This window comes from Sabethes cyaneus, chromosome 3 (genome assembly GCF_943734655.1).
Source record: "Sabethes cyaneus chromosome 3, idSabCyanKW18_F2, whole genome shotgun sequence".
NCBI lineage: Eukaryota > Metazoa > Arthropoda > Insecta > Diptera > Culicidae > Sabethes > Sabethes cyaneus.
In genome coordinates, this window is record NC_071355.1 from 2,335,530 (window position 1) to 2,353,344 (window position 17,815).

Consider the following 17,815-nt stretch of genomic DNA (forward strand, 5'->3'; position numbering starts at 1 on the left):
ATGATAATGAGACGAAAGGCGTTAAAGCGTTTGTAACGGTTGCCTAGTTTGCGATAATATATTAGATTATTAAAGTTCGATATCGCTTGCATAGAACTTTTTAGAAAACCATGATGGGCTAGAATTTACTGTGTTAAGAATGAGGAGAAAACGCCCGATGGATATACAATTCTGGTGGTGAAGAAAGGTGTTAACGTTCGATATTTAAAATTTCCCATGCGGTCAGGTCCTCTGGTGTCGAGTGGAGGAAACTTGCCTGTGATGAGAAGCTTTTTCATGTAGGAAGTTTGTGATGTTGACTAGCGATTTTAGGGTGAAGTTGTCGATAATGGTCATCGGTGGGATTCGCGGATAAGACTTGCCCGGGAGATTTTTGAGGAAAGCCTACCGTACTTTGAACCTTTTCGAAGGAAGACATTTTGACCTAACTACGTTAGAGTCTCAAGCTGGGCAATCAACTTGACGATTGGTCCTCATTTTGAGGTGTCGCATAAGCCAATCGTTGGTAATCAAAGACGATCGATGATCCTTTCCCCTAGAGAGTTCGTTCGGAACTCTCGGTAGTATACCCGGGCTCGCTGGAACCCCCTCAGGTTACATGGTATGGCCACTATAACCCGTGAGATTGTTGACTCCGCGTATTCAACGAAGTTGGACGAAAGGCAACAAAGAGATGACAAAAGGCCGACGAAAGAACGACAAAAAACAGCAAAACGACTACGGAAATACGACGAAAACATAATGACAAATAAGCGAAAAGCTCATTAAAAAACAATGGAAGACGGCAAAATTACGATGAAACACCACCGAAAAAACGCCAGAAAAGCACGATAGACCAAAAACGCCATAAAAGACGATCAAATAAGACAAACAAACAATAACAGTCTATTGAAAAGAGACAAAGAAAGATGCCAAAACAACAACAAAATGAACAAAAAACACGATAAAGAATGACAAATACGATAAAGAGACAACCAAAAGACGACGAATACGAAGAAAAGACAAAGAATAGACGAAAAAAGGCGTCGAAAAGATAGCAATTTGATAATGATAAGATGACAAAACAGTGGCAGAAAATGATAAATAAAAAACACGACAAAAAGACGTTTAAAAGTGTTAAGAACGTCGGAAATAGTATGAAAATACGGTGAAGAGTACGTTAAGACGCCAAAAAAGGACAGAAATGGTGTCAAAGCATTACAAAAAATCAAATGTAAAAAAGACACGATTATTGGATGGACGACGAAAAAACGACGAAACGACAGTGCAAAACAACATATTGATTGTGCGCAAAGGGCATTGGGTGAAAATTAAATTAAAATTAAAATGCAATTTCTTAAAGATCGTCTTTCGTGGCAGTTTTGGTTGTCTTAACAACGAACAGAACGACGAAGAAAGGTGCCAAAAATGTGATGAAAAGACAACAAAAACAGCAAAAAGACCACGCAAACAATAAAAAATTGTCTAAACTGTGACGAAAAATGTAAAAATTAAGGTCAACAAATGACGATCAAACGACAAAAATGTGATGTAAAGATAGCGAACAGACTGTGAAAAACGACAAAAATACGACAGAGTGATGACAAAAAGACGGCGAAAACGCGTCGAAAAGACAATGAATAAACGACAAAAGACGACAAAGAGGTGGCGTAAAGACAGCGAAAGATGACGAAAAAGTGATGAAAGCAGATGAAAATAAAAGCCGAAAGGCGACGTAAATAGGACGAAAAACGCCAAAGAAATGTCAAAAGCAATAGTACAACACGACACACAAACACTAAAAATAGACGCAGAAAACGTGTTGAAGAGATGATTAAACGACAACGACAAAAAATGCCGAAACAGACTGCAAATAAGGACAAAAACACGCTATCAAGAGCAACCAAAAACGTAATGCAAGGCAATAAATAATAATAACAAATCGCTGGAAAGAGAAAAAACGATGTAAAGAAGCCAGTAAGGTTTCTGGAAATGATTTAATTTAAAAAATACTAATAACAATACCTACAAAACAAATATGACAAAGACTGATTTAGAAGAAATGAAACGAAGTCCATCCATGGTAAAAGAAACTCTAGTATATTAGAAAACAGGCAGATACTAGCAAACCTGGAATTGAAGCCCAAATGTTGGCTAATGTTTGGTTCTTCCCCAGCAAAGTCTGGCAACGCTGCTTTCTAGCTATATCCCGGCTGCCACGGTTGGACTTAAAGCACTTCAATATCTTCCTGCTCAGCTCTCGGTCCATAGTTCCGGTTTTCTTGAAAGCTCTTTGCAGCTTTTCCACATCTAAGTTCTCCTAATGACCCTTCAGAACATTACACACTGTTGATATTAGTATTTTTAGCGCTTTAGCCAGATTTTCGAGGTTTTCGTTTAAGATTTTTTTACGACGTTCGTTTCTATTACGCACTGTTCCGCAAAGTGAAAGAATGTTTTGACGAAATTTGCATCAATTGTTTTTCAGTAAACTTGTAAACAATGGTTCCAGTTCCTTCCGCAAGAGGCGTGTGCCGGGATACAGCATTTCATCTTCAGCCGCTCGCTCGTCTGGCTTACCGAAACGTTTCTCCTTAAGTAGAGTGACCAGGGGGGCTCCGTAGCCGCAAGGTTACTGAGTCTGCTTTGGCAAGCGAGCGGTTATGGGTTCGAATCTTAATAGGATCAGGTCATTCGATGTCAAGTGACTTTAGCTTGGTTTTATTCTCAGGCCCCTCATTACCTTTCCTTCATGCTGAATGACCGCTATAAAAGTATTGCAAAAAGTCACTCTTATAGTAAAATGTACTGCTCATGGCTGTAATTGAAGACAGTACTGGCAATTGAGGAGCAAGGTGGGTAAAGTAGATCTAGCATTGAAGGAAGGGTAAACCCCACTACAGGCTAGCACGCATAAAATGTAATAAGCATATCGCTCATTCAATAGCGATTATAGCAAAAACTGCAGTGCATGGTATAAAACTCCCGGGCGATTTCACAATAGATCAACGATACTGGTCGCAGTGATGAGTCCACACAGGAAAAAAGTTTTCTTGCGGCGCCAAAGACTGTGGAGAATTCATTGCTTCCGCTGATTGTTGGCCTTTTGTTGGTATTCTTTCCAAAACGGTGTATAAATTCAATGTTCCTGTGGCTTTGAAACCAGAGTTCATGTTCATTGCAGAATTTAGTGATGCTACTTCATAAAGAGTCCCTGGAAAATACGCTTCGGCACAAGACTTTTTACTTATTTGCTCCAGTCCTCGAGAGTTTTGTTCCATGCCAACTTTAATGGTCTAACGTCTAACGTCGAGAGGCTGACATAAGAGCGTCACGTTCGGCGGAAGGAAAAGCATCAGTCTAATATTATTATCCAGGCAACTTTGGATCACTTTCGGGGACAAATGTGAGCTTACATTATCACCGATGATGACTTTTGGTAAGTCATTCTCCAAACTATTGCAGTATGTATCGCAATGCGACAGAAAAAAAACCAATCTTCAAAGGTTGCCCTGTCAAACCAATATGAAAATAACGCGTATATTGAATATTCATTTATATTGGATAATTATGGGACGCACCTGATTTGGTGCGATTATATCTAGTTCCCTTTGGCCTATCCTCTGTCCAAGTATGATAGAGATGCACTCCCATCAGCAGAACCGGCAAACGTCATGGAATAGCCGCTTTTCGAACGATCCATAACCCGCACCACGTGCTTCTGGCCTATCTTGACAATCCTCTTTGTCGATTCTGGGTCATCGGTGTAGTTAGTCTCGTCACGGTTGTTTTATTTCTTTTTTTTGATTTGTTCCTTCCGCGCGGGGTTTTAGGATCGAGGGGCCCTTAAGGCCCCTTCAATTGATAATTGACCTCCTGATTTTCCGCGAGTGAAGTCCTTTAACTTTGTTGTAGAGAGTTCCAAACGGTGTGCGGAATAGAATATTTGCCATTATTCACTGCTAACACCGCCATTTCGACTTGCACCCAATCATTTCCTGTAGGTTCGAGTCATTTTGAACGAAAACAAAGCATTTTAGCTTGGTGTATAAAATATTCAATGTTTTCATTGAACGCGCGATAAAAATAGCTAAGCCTACTGTGTGTTTTTTTACTTACAGTGTGTCGATGCATTTGAAAACAGGGTTGTCTGGTTGGGCATGAGCTGTTTATGCGTTTTTAATAAATGGATTTTCTATTTGTTTCAATAGTAATGACAATGATTTGATAAATATTTCAGCGTGTGGATTGTTGACTGGGTTTTGATATATGGAAAAGTTGTTTGTTTGCCATGCTTGAAAAATGAAACGAGATTGATTTCTAGATAAATACTAATTTATGAGCAAATTGATTAGCGAGTTGTGTAAGATGATTGATAAAAAGTACCTTAAGATAGTTGTCAAATAACCCATATAATTAAGTTTCGAATTTAATTTCATGAAACACTTTGATTTCAATTGTATATTTGATCAATTTCACCCCGGCGGTGATTAATTTGCCCCGGATTACGGTACTTTTTCAGCAAAACTACTACTGAAGAGAATTTTCTATAAACGAAACAATGAACCAACCATTAAATTTTTCGGTCGAGTCTCAACGCAAAAGTACGAAGCGAATTCGCATCAACCAAATGAACAAAGAAATTTACATAACCACTTAGAAAAGCATCCAGCTCGCCAGAACTAAAATTTGTTTTCCCGTATTTTCACTCGCTGACTCGCTGTCTCTCTCTTTCAATTACAGGAACAGTTAGCAGAACTAGAAGCGGCCTTTGCAAAATCCCACTACCCTGATATCTACTGTAGAGAGGAATTAGCGCGAACCACCAAACTAAACGAAGCAAGGATACAGGTTAGTTCCCAGTGTTAGCTCATCCACCCATCCCATTTCTCCCGTTCTGTCTGTGTGCGTGTACATGTGCGCGCACACACACGCTCACAACACAAGTAAATTTGTCGAACAACCCGGCACGAAACTGAAGGATGACGGAATTTCCCATCTGTGTACTACTAGAGCCAACAGGAACAACGACACGAAAAAAAAAACACGAGTGCCACCGCCATCATCGTGCGAATCGTGCGGTTGGCTGAGCTTAATTTGGTATGCTAATTGACACAGCGCGCGACAATTGGAATTTCCATCCAGAAAGAACACCCGCCTCTCTCGTTGCGCTGGCTGTTGGGAAAACTCGACGACACAACGCCGGCGACGCCGCGCGGCGGAAACAGCCAGCCAGCGCAAGCGACAGGCTATTATGCTAATTTCCTTCATCTCACCTGATTAATATTCACAATTGATATTCATGACGTTCGAGCATTTTCGTTAAACTACGCTTAAGCCACCGCTGGGCTGGGCTAGGCGCACGATCCGATCTGTCACCATCAGCACCGTGGTATTTCTCTACCGTGTCAAGCGTTGATGAGACGTTGATGAAATGCGCTTCTCAACTTCGAAGAGCAGAAGCACATCTTGAAAACATCATCCGCGTTTCGAGCTACGCAGGGAGGATTTGTCCGGAGGCATTTTGCCACCCTTGCTTGGTCCTTGGACCGAGTACCGGTCGTGACGTGATTAGCGAAAGAATTTTCAACGAAACAATCATTCACAGAAGCACGAAATCAAAAATTCAGTTTTATAAATAGAGTATAACATAGTGGCACTAGACTACTAGATCTGTAACAGAACTTTAAAGCGAAATTCGCCAAGCGAAAATGTTGACAGTTGTCAGTTTGCTTTTGGGTTTCATTTTCCTCCCGCCCCTGGAGATGGCTTTCCACCCCTGGGGCACGGACCGATAGAAAGATTCCTAGGTGCGATAAAATTACACACATACACCGCACCGCACCGCACCACACGCTACGCCACGCTGTTGTCGTCGGGTTGCAAATTGTACCCGAAGGGACATCCCATGATCCGCTCGATACGATCGAATGATGCTAATCCCGGCTGCTCGACGGGTGAGGCAATTATTCTGCAATTCATTCATACCGGGTGTAAATCCCCTCGTTCTCTCTCTCGTTGACGTTGACTTGTCAGTTCACCGCGCAGTTGACCATTTCCCTTCCGCCGCGCCGTGTGCGGCCACAGCCGCGTGACGACGAAATGTACTCTATTCCATTGCCATGTAGGTACAGTTAGTTTAGCAACCCTCAATTGGATAATCCTCAAGGGTCTCTTTAGTGTTTAGAAGTGCATCAGGTGTTAACAATGCCGCCACCACTGCCGCTCGCGGCCGCCGAATTCCGGATGGGCAGAGCACGCTGTCCTGGCCGCCGCAGGAAGTCTTTGACTTTGATGTTGACATAATGAGGTGCACCGTTCCCTGGTTCCCAGCTCGGGCACTACCGAAGGGACCGCTTATTGTGTTGATTTTACAATGTTACTTAAACTCTTTTAAACTGGCATTTAACGTACCTAAATGGCTTTCCGTTTCAATTGAATTTTATTTTCCTAGCAGCAGTGCTGGTTCTACTGCTGCTCTCCCAAAGTAGGCCATTTTCCGAGATAATTTCTTTCTGTGTTTTGCACATAAATATATTTCACTACAATTTGGTTGAAACAATCAAAACGTAGATTAATTCTTCTTGAAAAGCCACATTCTGAGTAGTTTAGAAAATGTTGTAGTAAGATCAAATGTAATCGTTTTATAACCTTAAATTGGAAAAAAAAAATCAGTGGGTTAGTGACAGAAAATATACCGCACGGTTGACTGCGTTGGCCTAGGTGGCAAAATTATAATGACAGCACCTAACGATAGACCAACCTACGGCACGTCCAACTTTCCAATCAAACCAAACTATGACTTAAGAATACCTAACGGTTTCCAATCTTTCAAAAGCATACAACAGAAATTTATTATTCACTGTTTTGCACTAGATTCATAGAAGTAAAGCTTGCTTCATTTCGAATTGGAACAAACTTTTGCTCATATTGTGGCGCTCTTGGTGGACAAATTTGGAAGTTCTTAGCGCCCACGTGTCGGAAAGTTTGTTAGCTTCACCTATTTATTTTTAACATTCCGCAAAACGACTGTATTTTGTATACAAACAACATGGAAGCCGAAAGAAGGGAAAAAATTGTGCACAGTTATTTGGATAATACATTGTGGCTAGCTAAACAGCTGATTCGGAAGCCTCAAGCTAATCATCGGAGTGGAACTGTCGACCGGAGACTGCGTGGTAAGATTTTGAAACCATCAAGAGGAATCCCACTCTGTCGGACCGTGAATTGGTCAGAAAATTTGGCGCTGCCCTTGGTACCGTGAGGAGAATTCGACTTCGGGAAGGAATCAAGTCGTATCGAGCTAGCCAAACAGCCAAAACGAACCATAAAACAGAATAGTGTGGCCAAAATCCGTGCTCGAAAGCTATACAACCGGGTGCCAACCAAGTTCGATGCGAATTTTGCCGTTCATTCGATCTAGCCACCATCCCGTGATGTTTTGGCCTGGGGAATCATGAAGGGGAGACTCAAGGCAAAGGGAAAAGTTGTTAAAGACATCAATCAGATGAAAACCTGGTGGAATAAGATAGCCAAAACGATAGACGAAGAAAGTGTGCTCCGCCTTATGAGCCATATTACAGGAAAAGTTCGAGAATTTCTTCGAAACTGGGACGAATAATTTTATCTGTATTTTTTCTTAAAACTGTGAAGAAAATGCTACATTTGTGTAAGAAAAGATCTTGAATTCTATAATAAATAACTGAAATACATGCAATTGTTTTCAATACTATCTGAAGCAAGCTTTACCAGACCAACAATCGATGGAATAACGATAAATAACTGAAATGCATGCAATTGTTTTCAATACTATCTGAAGCAAGCTTCACCAGACCAACAATCGATGGAATAGTTCGGCTAAGTAAGTAATAAAATGGCAAACTTGGAAAATGGGACGGACCAAAATTGTATTCGAAATGTGATGGAATAAAACAAGGGCTACCTCTCCGCAGTGCTGTCAGTTGCTGCGAAGCATGTCAACGCAAACCATCGGAATGGCACCAAAAACCGGTGGAACACAGAAGCATGTCGTTCCAGTTAGCTCGTTACAACAAACTATACAAATTATTCTGTTCTCCAGTTTTCAGTAGGTCACTGCTAGTAGAGCAAGCAAAATCTTTCAATCTTCATATAAGAATCTTTTCGTCCTTAGAAGGACGGTTTTTGGCAATTGATGGAATTATTAGGAATTCAGAATTTCTTCTCGTTGTTCTTTGGCAACAGATCGGCTTGAATGTTGAACAATACACCACCAATGGTAATTCCATTCAAAGGATTGTCTAATTGCTTACCTTTAGGGATGGCCACCCAAGAAACATATTTGTTGTATAGCAGATTAAGAAGCGCTTGTTCTGCTGATTTTAGTGATACAATAGTTGAATAAGTTACTCTCAAACAAAAATGTTTGTTGGGCAGCTGCCTGCTAGAGATGGTCCGGTTTCGGGTTTTTCGGGTCCGGGGTTGACAGAAAACAAAATTTCGGGTTCGGGTCGGGCCCGGACTAAACAGAAAAAAATTTTCGGGCCCAGGTCGGGTTTGAGACTGGACAATATGGAACCTTTTACAGCACACGGTTTGAATGACCTACTGAAAACTGCTACGAGCCAACCGGGAAGCCCTAGCAGTTATGCCTTTTAAAAATTACCGAAACTGCTGTTAGTGATTCTCATGAGTCACAATGAAATTCTGGTATCCGTAGAGAAGTAGCGGGTAGTTCTTGTTTTATTGCAAAACATTTCTGGTACAATTTAAGTCCGTCCCATTTTTCAAGTTTTGCCATTTCATTTATTTATTTATTTACTAGCTGACCCGACAAACTTCGTATTGCCACAAATTAACCTGTGTTGTACATAAATCATGAATCTCGGATGATATTTGTCACAATCTCGAGTTTTGCAAGCCCCCCAGTGGGCGGCGCTTCCGACGGCGGGTCACCGGCAACACTCGCGACCGTCTCGTCCTGAATGATCTAGTTACTATAGATTACTATAGATAGTTACTATACGTTACTACAGATAGTTTTTGTGGTCTTGTATTGACTAATGTTTTATGGAAGAGTCTCGAATTTCTCGAGTTCGATTAGTTTTTGAGTTTCGCAAAAATTTCTGTTTTATTTGTATGAGAGTCCATATCCCCCTACCACAGGGGTGAGAGGTCTCTAACTATCGTAAAATAAATTCAAGACTCCAAAATCCCCCACATGCCAAATTTGGTTCCATTTGCTTGATTAGTTCCCAAGTTATAAGGAAATTTGAATTTCATTTGTATGGGAGCTCCCCTCTTAAAAGGGGAAGGGGTCGTAATTCACCATAGAAAACATTGCTGCCATCTAAAACTCCCAAATGCCAAATTTGGTTCCATTTGATTGATTAATTCTCGAGATAAGAGGAAATTTGCATTTCATTTGTATGGAAGCCCACCCTCTTAAAGGGGAGATGGGCCATAACTCGCTTTCTAAAGAAGAGAGAGGTCTCAATTCACCATAGAAAAAAATCTTGCGTCCAAAACCACTTACATGTTAAATTTGGTTCCATTTGCTTGATTAGTCCTCGAGTTATGAGGAAATTTGTTTTTCATTTGTATTGGAGCCCCCCCCCCCCCCTCTTAAAGTGGGGAAATCCATAGAAAATGTACCATACAAAATATTCTTGCCTACAAAAACACCCACATGCCAAATATGGTTCCATTTGCTTGATTAATTCTCGAGTTATGAGGAAATTTGTATTTCGTTTGTATGAGAGCCCCTCCTCTTAAAAAGGTAAGGGGTCCTAATTCATCATAGAAAAAAATTTTGTCTCCAAAAACACCCACGTGCCAAATTTTGTTCCATTTGCTTGATTAGTTCTCGAGTTATGAGGAAATTTGTATTTCATGTGTTTAGGATCCCCCCCTTCTAAAACGGGGAGGGGTCCCAATTCATCATAGAAAAAAATTTTGTCTCCAAAAACACCCACATGCCAAATTTGGTTCCATTTGCTTAATTACTTCTCGAGTTATGAGGAAAATTGTGTTTCTTTGGTATAGGAGCCCCCCCTCTTAAAGTGGGGAGGGGTCCTAATTTACTACAGAAAATATTCTTGCCCTCGAAAACCTTCACATGCCAAATTTGGTTCCATTTGCTTGATTAGTTCTCGAGTTATGAGGAAATTTGTATGGAAACCCCCCCTTTTAAAGAGGAGAGGAGTTATAATTCCCCTTATAAAGAGGGGAGGGGTCTCAATTTACCATAGAATAAATTCTTGTCACCGAAAACACCCACATGCCAAATTTTGTTCTATTTGCTTGATTAGTTGTCGAGTTATGCAGAAATTTGTGTTTCATTTGTATGGGAGCCCCCCCTCTTAGTGTGGGGAGGGGTTTCTAACCATCACTAAAACCTTTCCTGGCCCCAAAAAACCTCTACATGCATATTTTCATGCAGATTGGTTCAGTAGTTTTCGATTCTATAAGGAACATACGGACAGACAGACAGACAGAAATCCTTCTTTATAGGTATAGATTTATATATTGGTTAATATCCATCCGACCTGTTAGGTCTCCATGGAAGATTGGTTTGGACGGGGAAAAGCCAAATAGAAGTCATCCTCTTGTAGGCATAAAAACCCCGTCATCTTCTAATTATGTACAAATTCAAACTACAAATAACACATTACATATCACTTATCAAATAAACATGTCCATGGTCAAATAATAATAACAATAATTGAATATTAACTAGATATAGCAAATTGCAGTCATTTATAAAATTCTACTGTTAACTACCTTCTACCTTATTATAAAAAGTTTTTGCGGATTCTCCGAATTCAAACAAGTGTTCCACCAAGGAAAACGCACGGATACAAGCAGCGATAGGTTCGTTGAATCCAAATACAGTACGGTGCGACTGAGGTTGCAGTAATCCCGCGGAACGGAGAGAACGTTGAGGAGCACGAAAGCCAAGCATCGCAAGAATGTTCGGAGATTCGATTTCTTCGCTGAGCACTTTAGCGACAAATACAACCTGCTGGATTTTCCTGCGTCGTTCTAAAGTATCAAGACCGATGAGGCGACACCGATCAGGATACGACGGAAGGTTCACAGGATCACGCCAAGGAAGATCACGTAGTGCTAAGCGAATGAATCTCTTCTGCACTCGTTCAACTCTCAGGGTCCAGGCAAGTTGATAAGGAGACCAAACCAGGCATGCATTTTCCACTTGCGGTCTCACCAGAGTGCAATACAGAGCTTTCAAACAGTATGTATCCTTAAAATCCCATCCAATTTTGGATATAAAACCGAGCTGCCGGGTTGCTTTGGAAATGACAGTCGAGCGGTTAACGTTAAAACTGAGCTTAGGGTCTTAGAACAACGCCCAGGTCGTTGACCTTATCGGTTCTCTTGAGTACATGACCATCAATGTTGTACTCAAACAATATTGGGCTGACAGTTCGGTGGAATGTCATAACCTGACACTTTGTCGTGTTTACGATGAGCCGGTTCTTACGACACCAGTCAACGAAAATATCCAGCAGCTTTTGCAAATTACAACAGTCTTCGATGGACCGAATGGGGAGATATAATTTTAAATCGTCCCACAGAGGAGTATTTGGACCAAAAAGCTGGTCAAAATGAGGAAAATTGAAACTCGCTCAATCCCCTCCAATTAAACCTCGTTGTCTTCCCAGATACCTATCACACAATGTAACGTTAATTTTGAAACCACTTGTCTTGTTTACATCTTGCATAGAGCTGTCAAACTTCGAGTAAAAATGGGCCATATATTTTCGCTCATGTAGATAAGGATGTTGCCTTTCACATTTCTAAGACTATGTATATCCTATCGACCAGCTGTAAAAAGGCTTTTGAAACTCAAACATTTCACAATTATTTGTTGATATTGACTTTAGATTTCAATGAATATAATGATGACAAGCGAGCAGTATTTATTATAGCAAATTAGCACAAATATGTTGCTACTTTAAAGTGATATTTGTTTATGTTCTCACCTTTTCTCATCACAATCGTTGATACCATTTGATAGCTTAGAGTCCCAGGAAGAGCGTTGTGAGTGAAATTTTTGCAACTTTTTGCAATTTCACGAAATAAAAACTTTTTACTAAAGGATGAAATATTCAATTTCGCAGCTTTTTTCTTATGATAAATTCTATCATGAAATCATGAACTATCATGAAATTTCAAGCATTTGAAAGATAAATTTTATGTCATTGTAGTTGTGAGACACCAGAGGAATGCTCTATAAAGTAATTGAACAAAAAATTTAAGGTATTAAAAGAGAAATTCGCCAAATTTCTTTAATTTTTATCAAATTTGCGCATGCTTTGAGTCTCTTCATTATGCAAATCATTCGATAAGCGTGTTATCATTCAAAAGGCCTGTTTTGTATAAAGAATAAGTACATCCTGGATATGGATTACGTTTTCCTGTGATAATTTCCGGAGGGTCACCCATCGAAGGGATTCAATAATGGACCGAGAGAGAAGCATGCGCAGGAAAACGAAGACAAGTGTTTAAGATCTCTCTCTCTCTCTCTCCACAACTCTCCACACACCTGTCTTTCTCACCTCTCTCCCTATCACCGCTCTCTCTCTCTCACCTCTCTCTCTCTCTCTCTCTCTCTCTCTCTCTCTCTCTCTCTCTATCTTACCTCTCTCTCATATATATCTCTCCCTTTATTCACACAATTTCTAAAAAGTTATCATTCTTCAACTATTAGTAAAAGCAATATCAGAAAAGTTGTGCTACACTACTAGGTAGATACAAACATAATTCCATAAAAAATTGCTTCATAGAACTAATGATACTATTTTTCACTCATTACCGCTTGTTTACTCTACTAAAAATGATTAACAATACTTTTGACCAACTTTTCGGCTCAAATACTCGTATGTATTTACATCCATCGTCCAAAAGTAAGGTTTCGTCGTTGAAGTACAACGAGAAGAGCAGAGGGCCCATGTTACTGCCCTGAGGTACACCCGATTTGTTGACGAATGCGGAGAAAAACATGAGGTTAGCTGTGCACGTAGCGTTCGATCGCTTAAGTAGGAACTTAACCACTCCACAAAATGTTCCGATGCACCGAGCCGGGATAGCTTCCGTAAAAGTATTCGATGATCAATGCGGTCAAACGCAGCCTTCAGATCGGTGTAAACTACGTCGATTTGGGATTTCTGCTCCATATGCGAGATGCACGTCGACGTAAAATGCAAAAGATTAGTGCAAACGGATCGTCCTGGCATAAATCCATGCTGATCGAATGAAATGTAGCTTTTCGTATGAGCAAGAACAACAGCGCTTAAAATTATTTCAAAAACCTTACACGTTGCGGAGAGGCTAGTTATGCCACGATAATTTTTGATATTTTGCCGGTCACCGCTTTTGCATACTGGGAACATGTAAGATTGCTTCCAGATCGCCGGAAATTTTCTTTGATCGAACGATTTATTAAATATACGACATAACGGTTCAGCCAAAACATCTGCGCAGCGGCGGTAAACAATTGCTGGAATCCCATCTGGACCAGCAGAGAACGAGGATTTTAGTTTTTTTGCGGCGAGTACCATCATATCCGTTGTGACTTCAAATGTGCTCAGATCAACCAAATTAAGCGGTACAGATTCTGAGGCAATCTCAGCTTCTAACTCAGAGGCAGCACTATCGGCAAAAACTGAAGCGAAAAACTTTGCAAATAGTTCACACGAGTCCCATGTCGATGTTGCCTCAACACCATCGAGGCAAACATTCGAAGGAAATTTCATTATTTAAGTAACCGAACCTTTTCACCGATTGTTGCCCTAATATATAAGGATCAGTATCAGTTTAATGGTTCCCAGCTCGGGCAGTACCGAAGGACCCGCTTATTGTGTTGATTTTACAATGTTACTTAGGCCATTACAAATATTTTTAAAGTTTTTGTCCTTCCGAGGCTGGACAACTGAAGGGGGGGGGGACGAAAAAAGATAAAGAGCTTTTAAACACGCAAAAAAATTGAGATTTTTAGGAATTTTTACTTGAAGTCTACTCATGAAACCTGAATCTATTCTTGCTTTCCATGTACGTTTTTATTTTCCATGCAAAAACCTTCCAAAATAGAGTCAAAATCGAAAAATTTTTTTTTCCGATTTTCGGAAATTACATATTTGTACTTCCACTTTTGTTTCGTGCTGGCGTTGCCACTCCGTACACTCTTTTTTCGTGTTCTTTAGGCTGTGAAACTCATAGATAACTGATTTTTTTTTGCCCACAGATTTTTAAAGCCAATTTTGAAGGGCGAGTGGACAAAAACTTTAAAAATAATTTGCAATGGCCTTATTAAAGTCTTAAACTGGCATTTAACGTAAATAGCTTTCTGTTAGCAGTGTTGGTAGCAGTGCTGGTTCTACTGCTGCTCTCCCAAAGTAGGCCATTTTCCGAGATAATTCCTCTCTGTATTTTGCATTCTTAAAGAATTGTACGGGTATTGTCTACCATAATTTTTTGAAGAAAGCTGAACAAAATGCAGCTTGGCTAAACTTTGCGCTCGCGTTAGTGAGTGGAAACCATATTAAAATCAAGACGTGTGTTCCGAGCTATTGGGCCTGCATGATACGATCCGCACTGGCATGTTCAAAGGTGGGGTGGTGCGCACCATTCCTGGCCTTAGGAAAATGGGTTTTTTAACATAGAAGTACGTTTTTCTTTTCTATATTGGGGTTTAGTTGTGCGTGCGTGACACTTCCCAACAAACAGTTTTTTGTATAGTAGCTTGTTCAACCATTGTGCAGCTAATTACCATGTAATAAGCGTTTGACAAGCTGTTATTCAACAAAAATGTTTGTTGGGTTGTTCGATTTTTTACCACCGCTGTATGAGTTGAGTTGTTTTCTGTTTGTTGTTTGAACATACCGAGTGAAAACTTGAATCAAGTTGTATAAAACAACAACAAATTCGTTCTGAGCAATCGTTCTCAAAATATTCATTCAATAGTAACGTCAATTGCCTAATTTGTGAACTGGGAATTAGCAAAACACCATCATCGGTATGCCCTATCAGTAGATTCGACGTGATTTTCATTATTTTCGTGATGAATAAATTAACATTCACCAAGCGGGCACACCGTAATGGAAAACACAAAACTATTAACGTCAATGTCTTTCGGTTGATGAGAAGACAGGATCATGACTTTTATGGCGCGCCTTCGCCAGCGCCGATCCGAAACCGTTGTCATTATCGAACGAAACTGACGACGACGCCGTTGGTTGCGTTGATATCTTTCGGTGCGTTTTATCATTGTTTCCATCTATGGCTCCATTCCGTTGATAAGCAGTCAGCGAGTGAGTGGGAGGAAAAGTTTGTCGAAGAATAATTTTCTGCCTCCAACCTTGTGGTACATCATCATGCTCTGTCACGTTACTTACGGTGGCGTTTTCGCTCGCTAACGGACGGGGGACGACCGACCGGCTTACTGTGTTGTGTTTAAATTAAATGTGTATACCGCTATTCGGCTTCATGGCCTGCCCCGCCTCGGCCCGTTCCGCTACGTTTTCTTCCTTCCAAGACGGTGCCAGTGCGCTCTCGTCCTAATTTCCCTTTCGTTTTCGCCCTCTTCCTTATATCCTTATAGGCTGGCTGTCAGTTGAACCGCGGTCTTTCGCCTTCGCATACCACCGTCGTCGTTCCAGAAATTGAACTTTTCCCGAATACACAAGTGGAGAAGGGTCGAACGGTTCTGCGGCCGGCCCGGTTGCACCAGGCATACGAGCGTCGTCTTGCTTGCTGCTTCCCTACTTTGTGCGAACGAACGAAAAGACCCTTCCCCCCACGGATCCGGCCCGTCCTGTCCGGGACGGGAGATTGGAGGAATTTTCAAGAAGGCGGAGTAATTGAATTACGGATCCATTTGATGTTGTAGATTACACACTAACGGCAGCGGCAGCATCAACAGCATCGGCACCGGCACCGGCAGTGGCACAGGGCGCTGCGGCGGCGGCGGCGGCAGGGCGAGTTCGTCCGTTCGTTCACTGATGCTGCGCCATGTAGTCTGCGTTCGGGCTGCTGATGATGCGGTGGTGTGCGTATAGTCTAACCCTCGGGCGGAACGGGACGTTCGACTTGGAACAGGTTGGGGGAGGAAGAGGAGGAGGATGAGGTGGAACGGAGAGCAAGTAATGTGTAAAAGTTTAGGCGAGGGGCTACGGGTGTGACGTGAAGGTAGCTTCTTAAGCGCATTCTTTTTTTCATTTCGTATTTTATCAAGATGGTGTCTTTTCCAAAGATGACAGGACTATTTCAAGCGAGCTCTTTAAACCGAGGATGATTGTGAAGTCGATTTAGTGTTCGGGGAAGGACGTTTTGTGGAAACCGGATTCAGTATTCCTGCGGAATTGCCCGGTTTATTTGTACGATAAGTTGCCTTCGATTGGATTGTTGCCGTAGAACGTAACTTCTAGTTATTTAATGCAATAGTTTCACCGTTATTATCTTCACGTTAACATCAATAAAAAATTTGCTACATTTCGAGTAATAATAATTGCTTTACGAGTTATACTCTGATGTCCTGCTGTCTTACCTGACTCAGAACGATGTACTCGTTAGATGTTTTGAAATAAAATATACCATTTTATACGTTTATTACGTGTTTTCATTGTCACACTAAATTTACAAAAAGTTGCGCGAATAACAAATCAGTTTAAAAATGAAATCATTGTCACTTGAAATACAATGTAATTGTACTTCTTTTTGTAACGATAACTTTTTACAATCGACGGAGATAACGGTAGCAGATAGTCATCAAACAAAGGTGTTGATAGTGTCTTTAGGACGAGACAAGGCGGATCAAAACAAGCTATAATGAGAGCCGTGTTGGAACCTTACTTCTCCTCCAAGGCCCTGTGGATCGCAGATATTGGTGAACCTTTGACTCCCAGTGGACTGAAATCCTCTGTTGAATGGCGAGGAATTTGCGGTATCCAAGAATAGAGGGCCAAGAATGGAGCGTTGCGGAACTCCCGCCGTAATATTCATCGTTTTTCGCCCCTCACAAAACCTTCGTATGAACTAGAAACCACTTCCTCGAAAAGAAACTTTTTCATTACATACATCGCATGCATTGTTGCTTTATACTAGCTACCCAGTTACCATACCGGGAGATCTTCGATCTTCGGCCAATTCACCTAATCTTCACAATCCCATCTCGGGATGCGTAACTACTAACTACGAAGCTTTGGCGTGAACTTCAAACTCAGCGTCATACCACGCTCTGCGACGTGGACTCCCGAGCCAGTCGTCGTAGGTTCGAATCTCTGCTGGGCAGTGCGCTGAATAAACATTTTAGCAGCCACAATTATTCAGCCATAGCTGAATAAGCAACGAATAAAATTTATATAAACAACTGTACAATACTTATTCACGCGAAATTGGAGAACTTATGCAACCTATTTTATTCGAGGCGGAAAAACTCTTGTATCGTCTCTGTGCACCTTGTTTCCAGCTTTGCGCAAATTGGTTATTTGAAAACGCGCAAAGGCCTCTATTAAGCTACATTCCATCTTCAAAGCAGCTATTGGCAAGCCCGGAGCTTGACTTAGATGTTTAAGAACTGAAAAAAGGTTTTTATTTCTAATACTAAACCATAGTTCAGCCACAGGTTGAAAAAATTCTGCTAAAAAACGTTTGATCAATGAGCTTAATAGAGGCTTTTGCGTGTTTTTAAATAACCAATTTGCGCAATTCTGTCAACTCTATTTTTAGAACAAAAAATAATTTTGCAATGCTTTTTCAGTCGCTTAATCAACGTCTTATCAACCTTTATGCAGCCAAAAAATAATCTATTTTTAAATTTAAAAAAGAATAGAACGCG

General features: G+C 40.9%; 1 protein-coding gene across 1 annotated transcript in view; it reads left to right on the forward strand.

Moving 5' to 3' along the window:
• The window catches only part of LOC128744401 (homeobox protein unc-42), a 79,918-nt gene that overhangs the window by 37,650 nt on the left and 24,453 nt on the right, over positions 1 to 17,815 (forward strand). Inside the window, exon 3 of the mRNA XM_053841396.1 lies at positions 4,723 to 4,830. Coding sequence (XP_053697371.1) covers positions 4,723 to 4,830 — 108 coding nt within the window. The remainder of the gene's footprint in view (positions 1 to 4,722; positions 4,831 to 17,815) is intronic.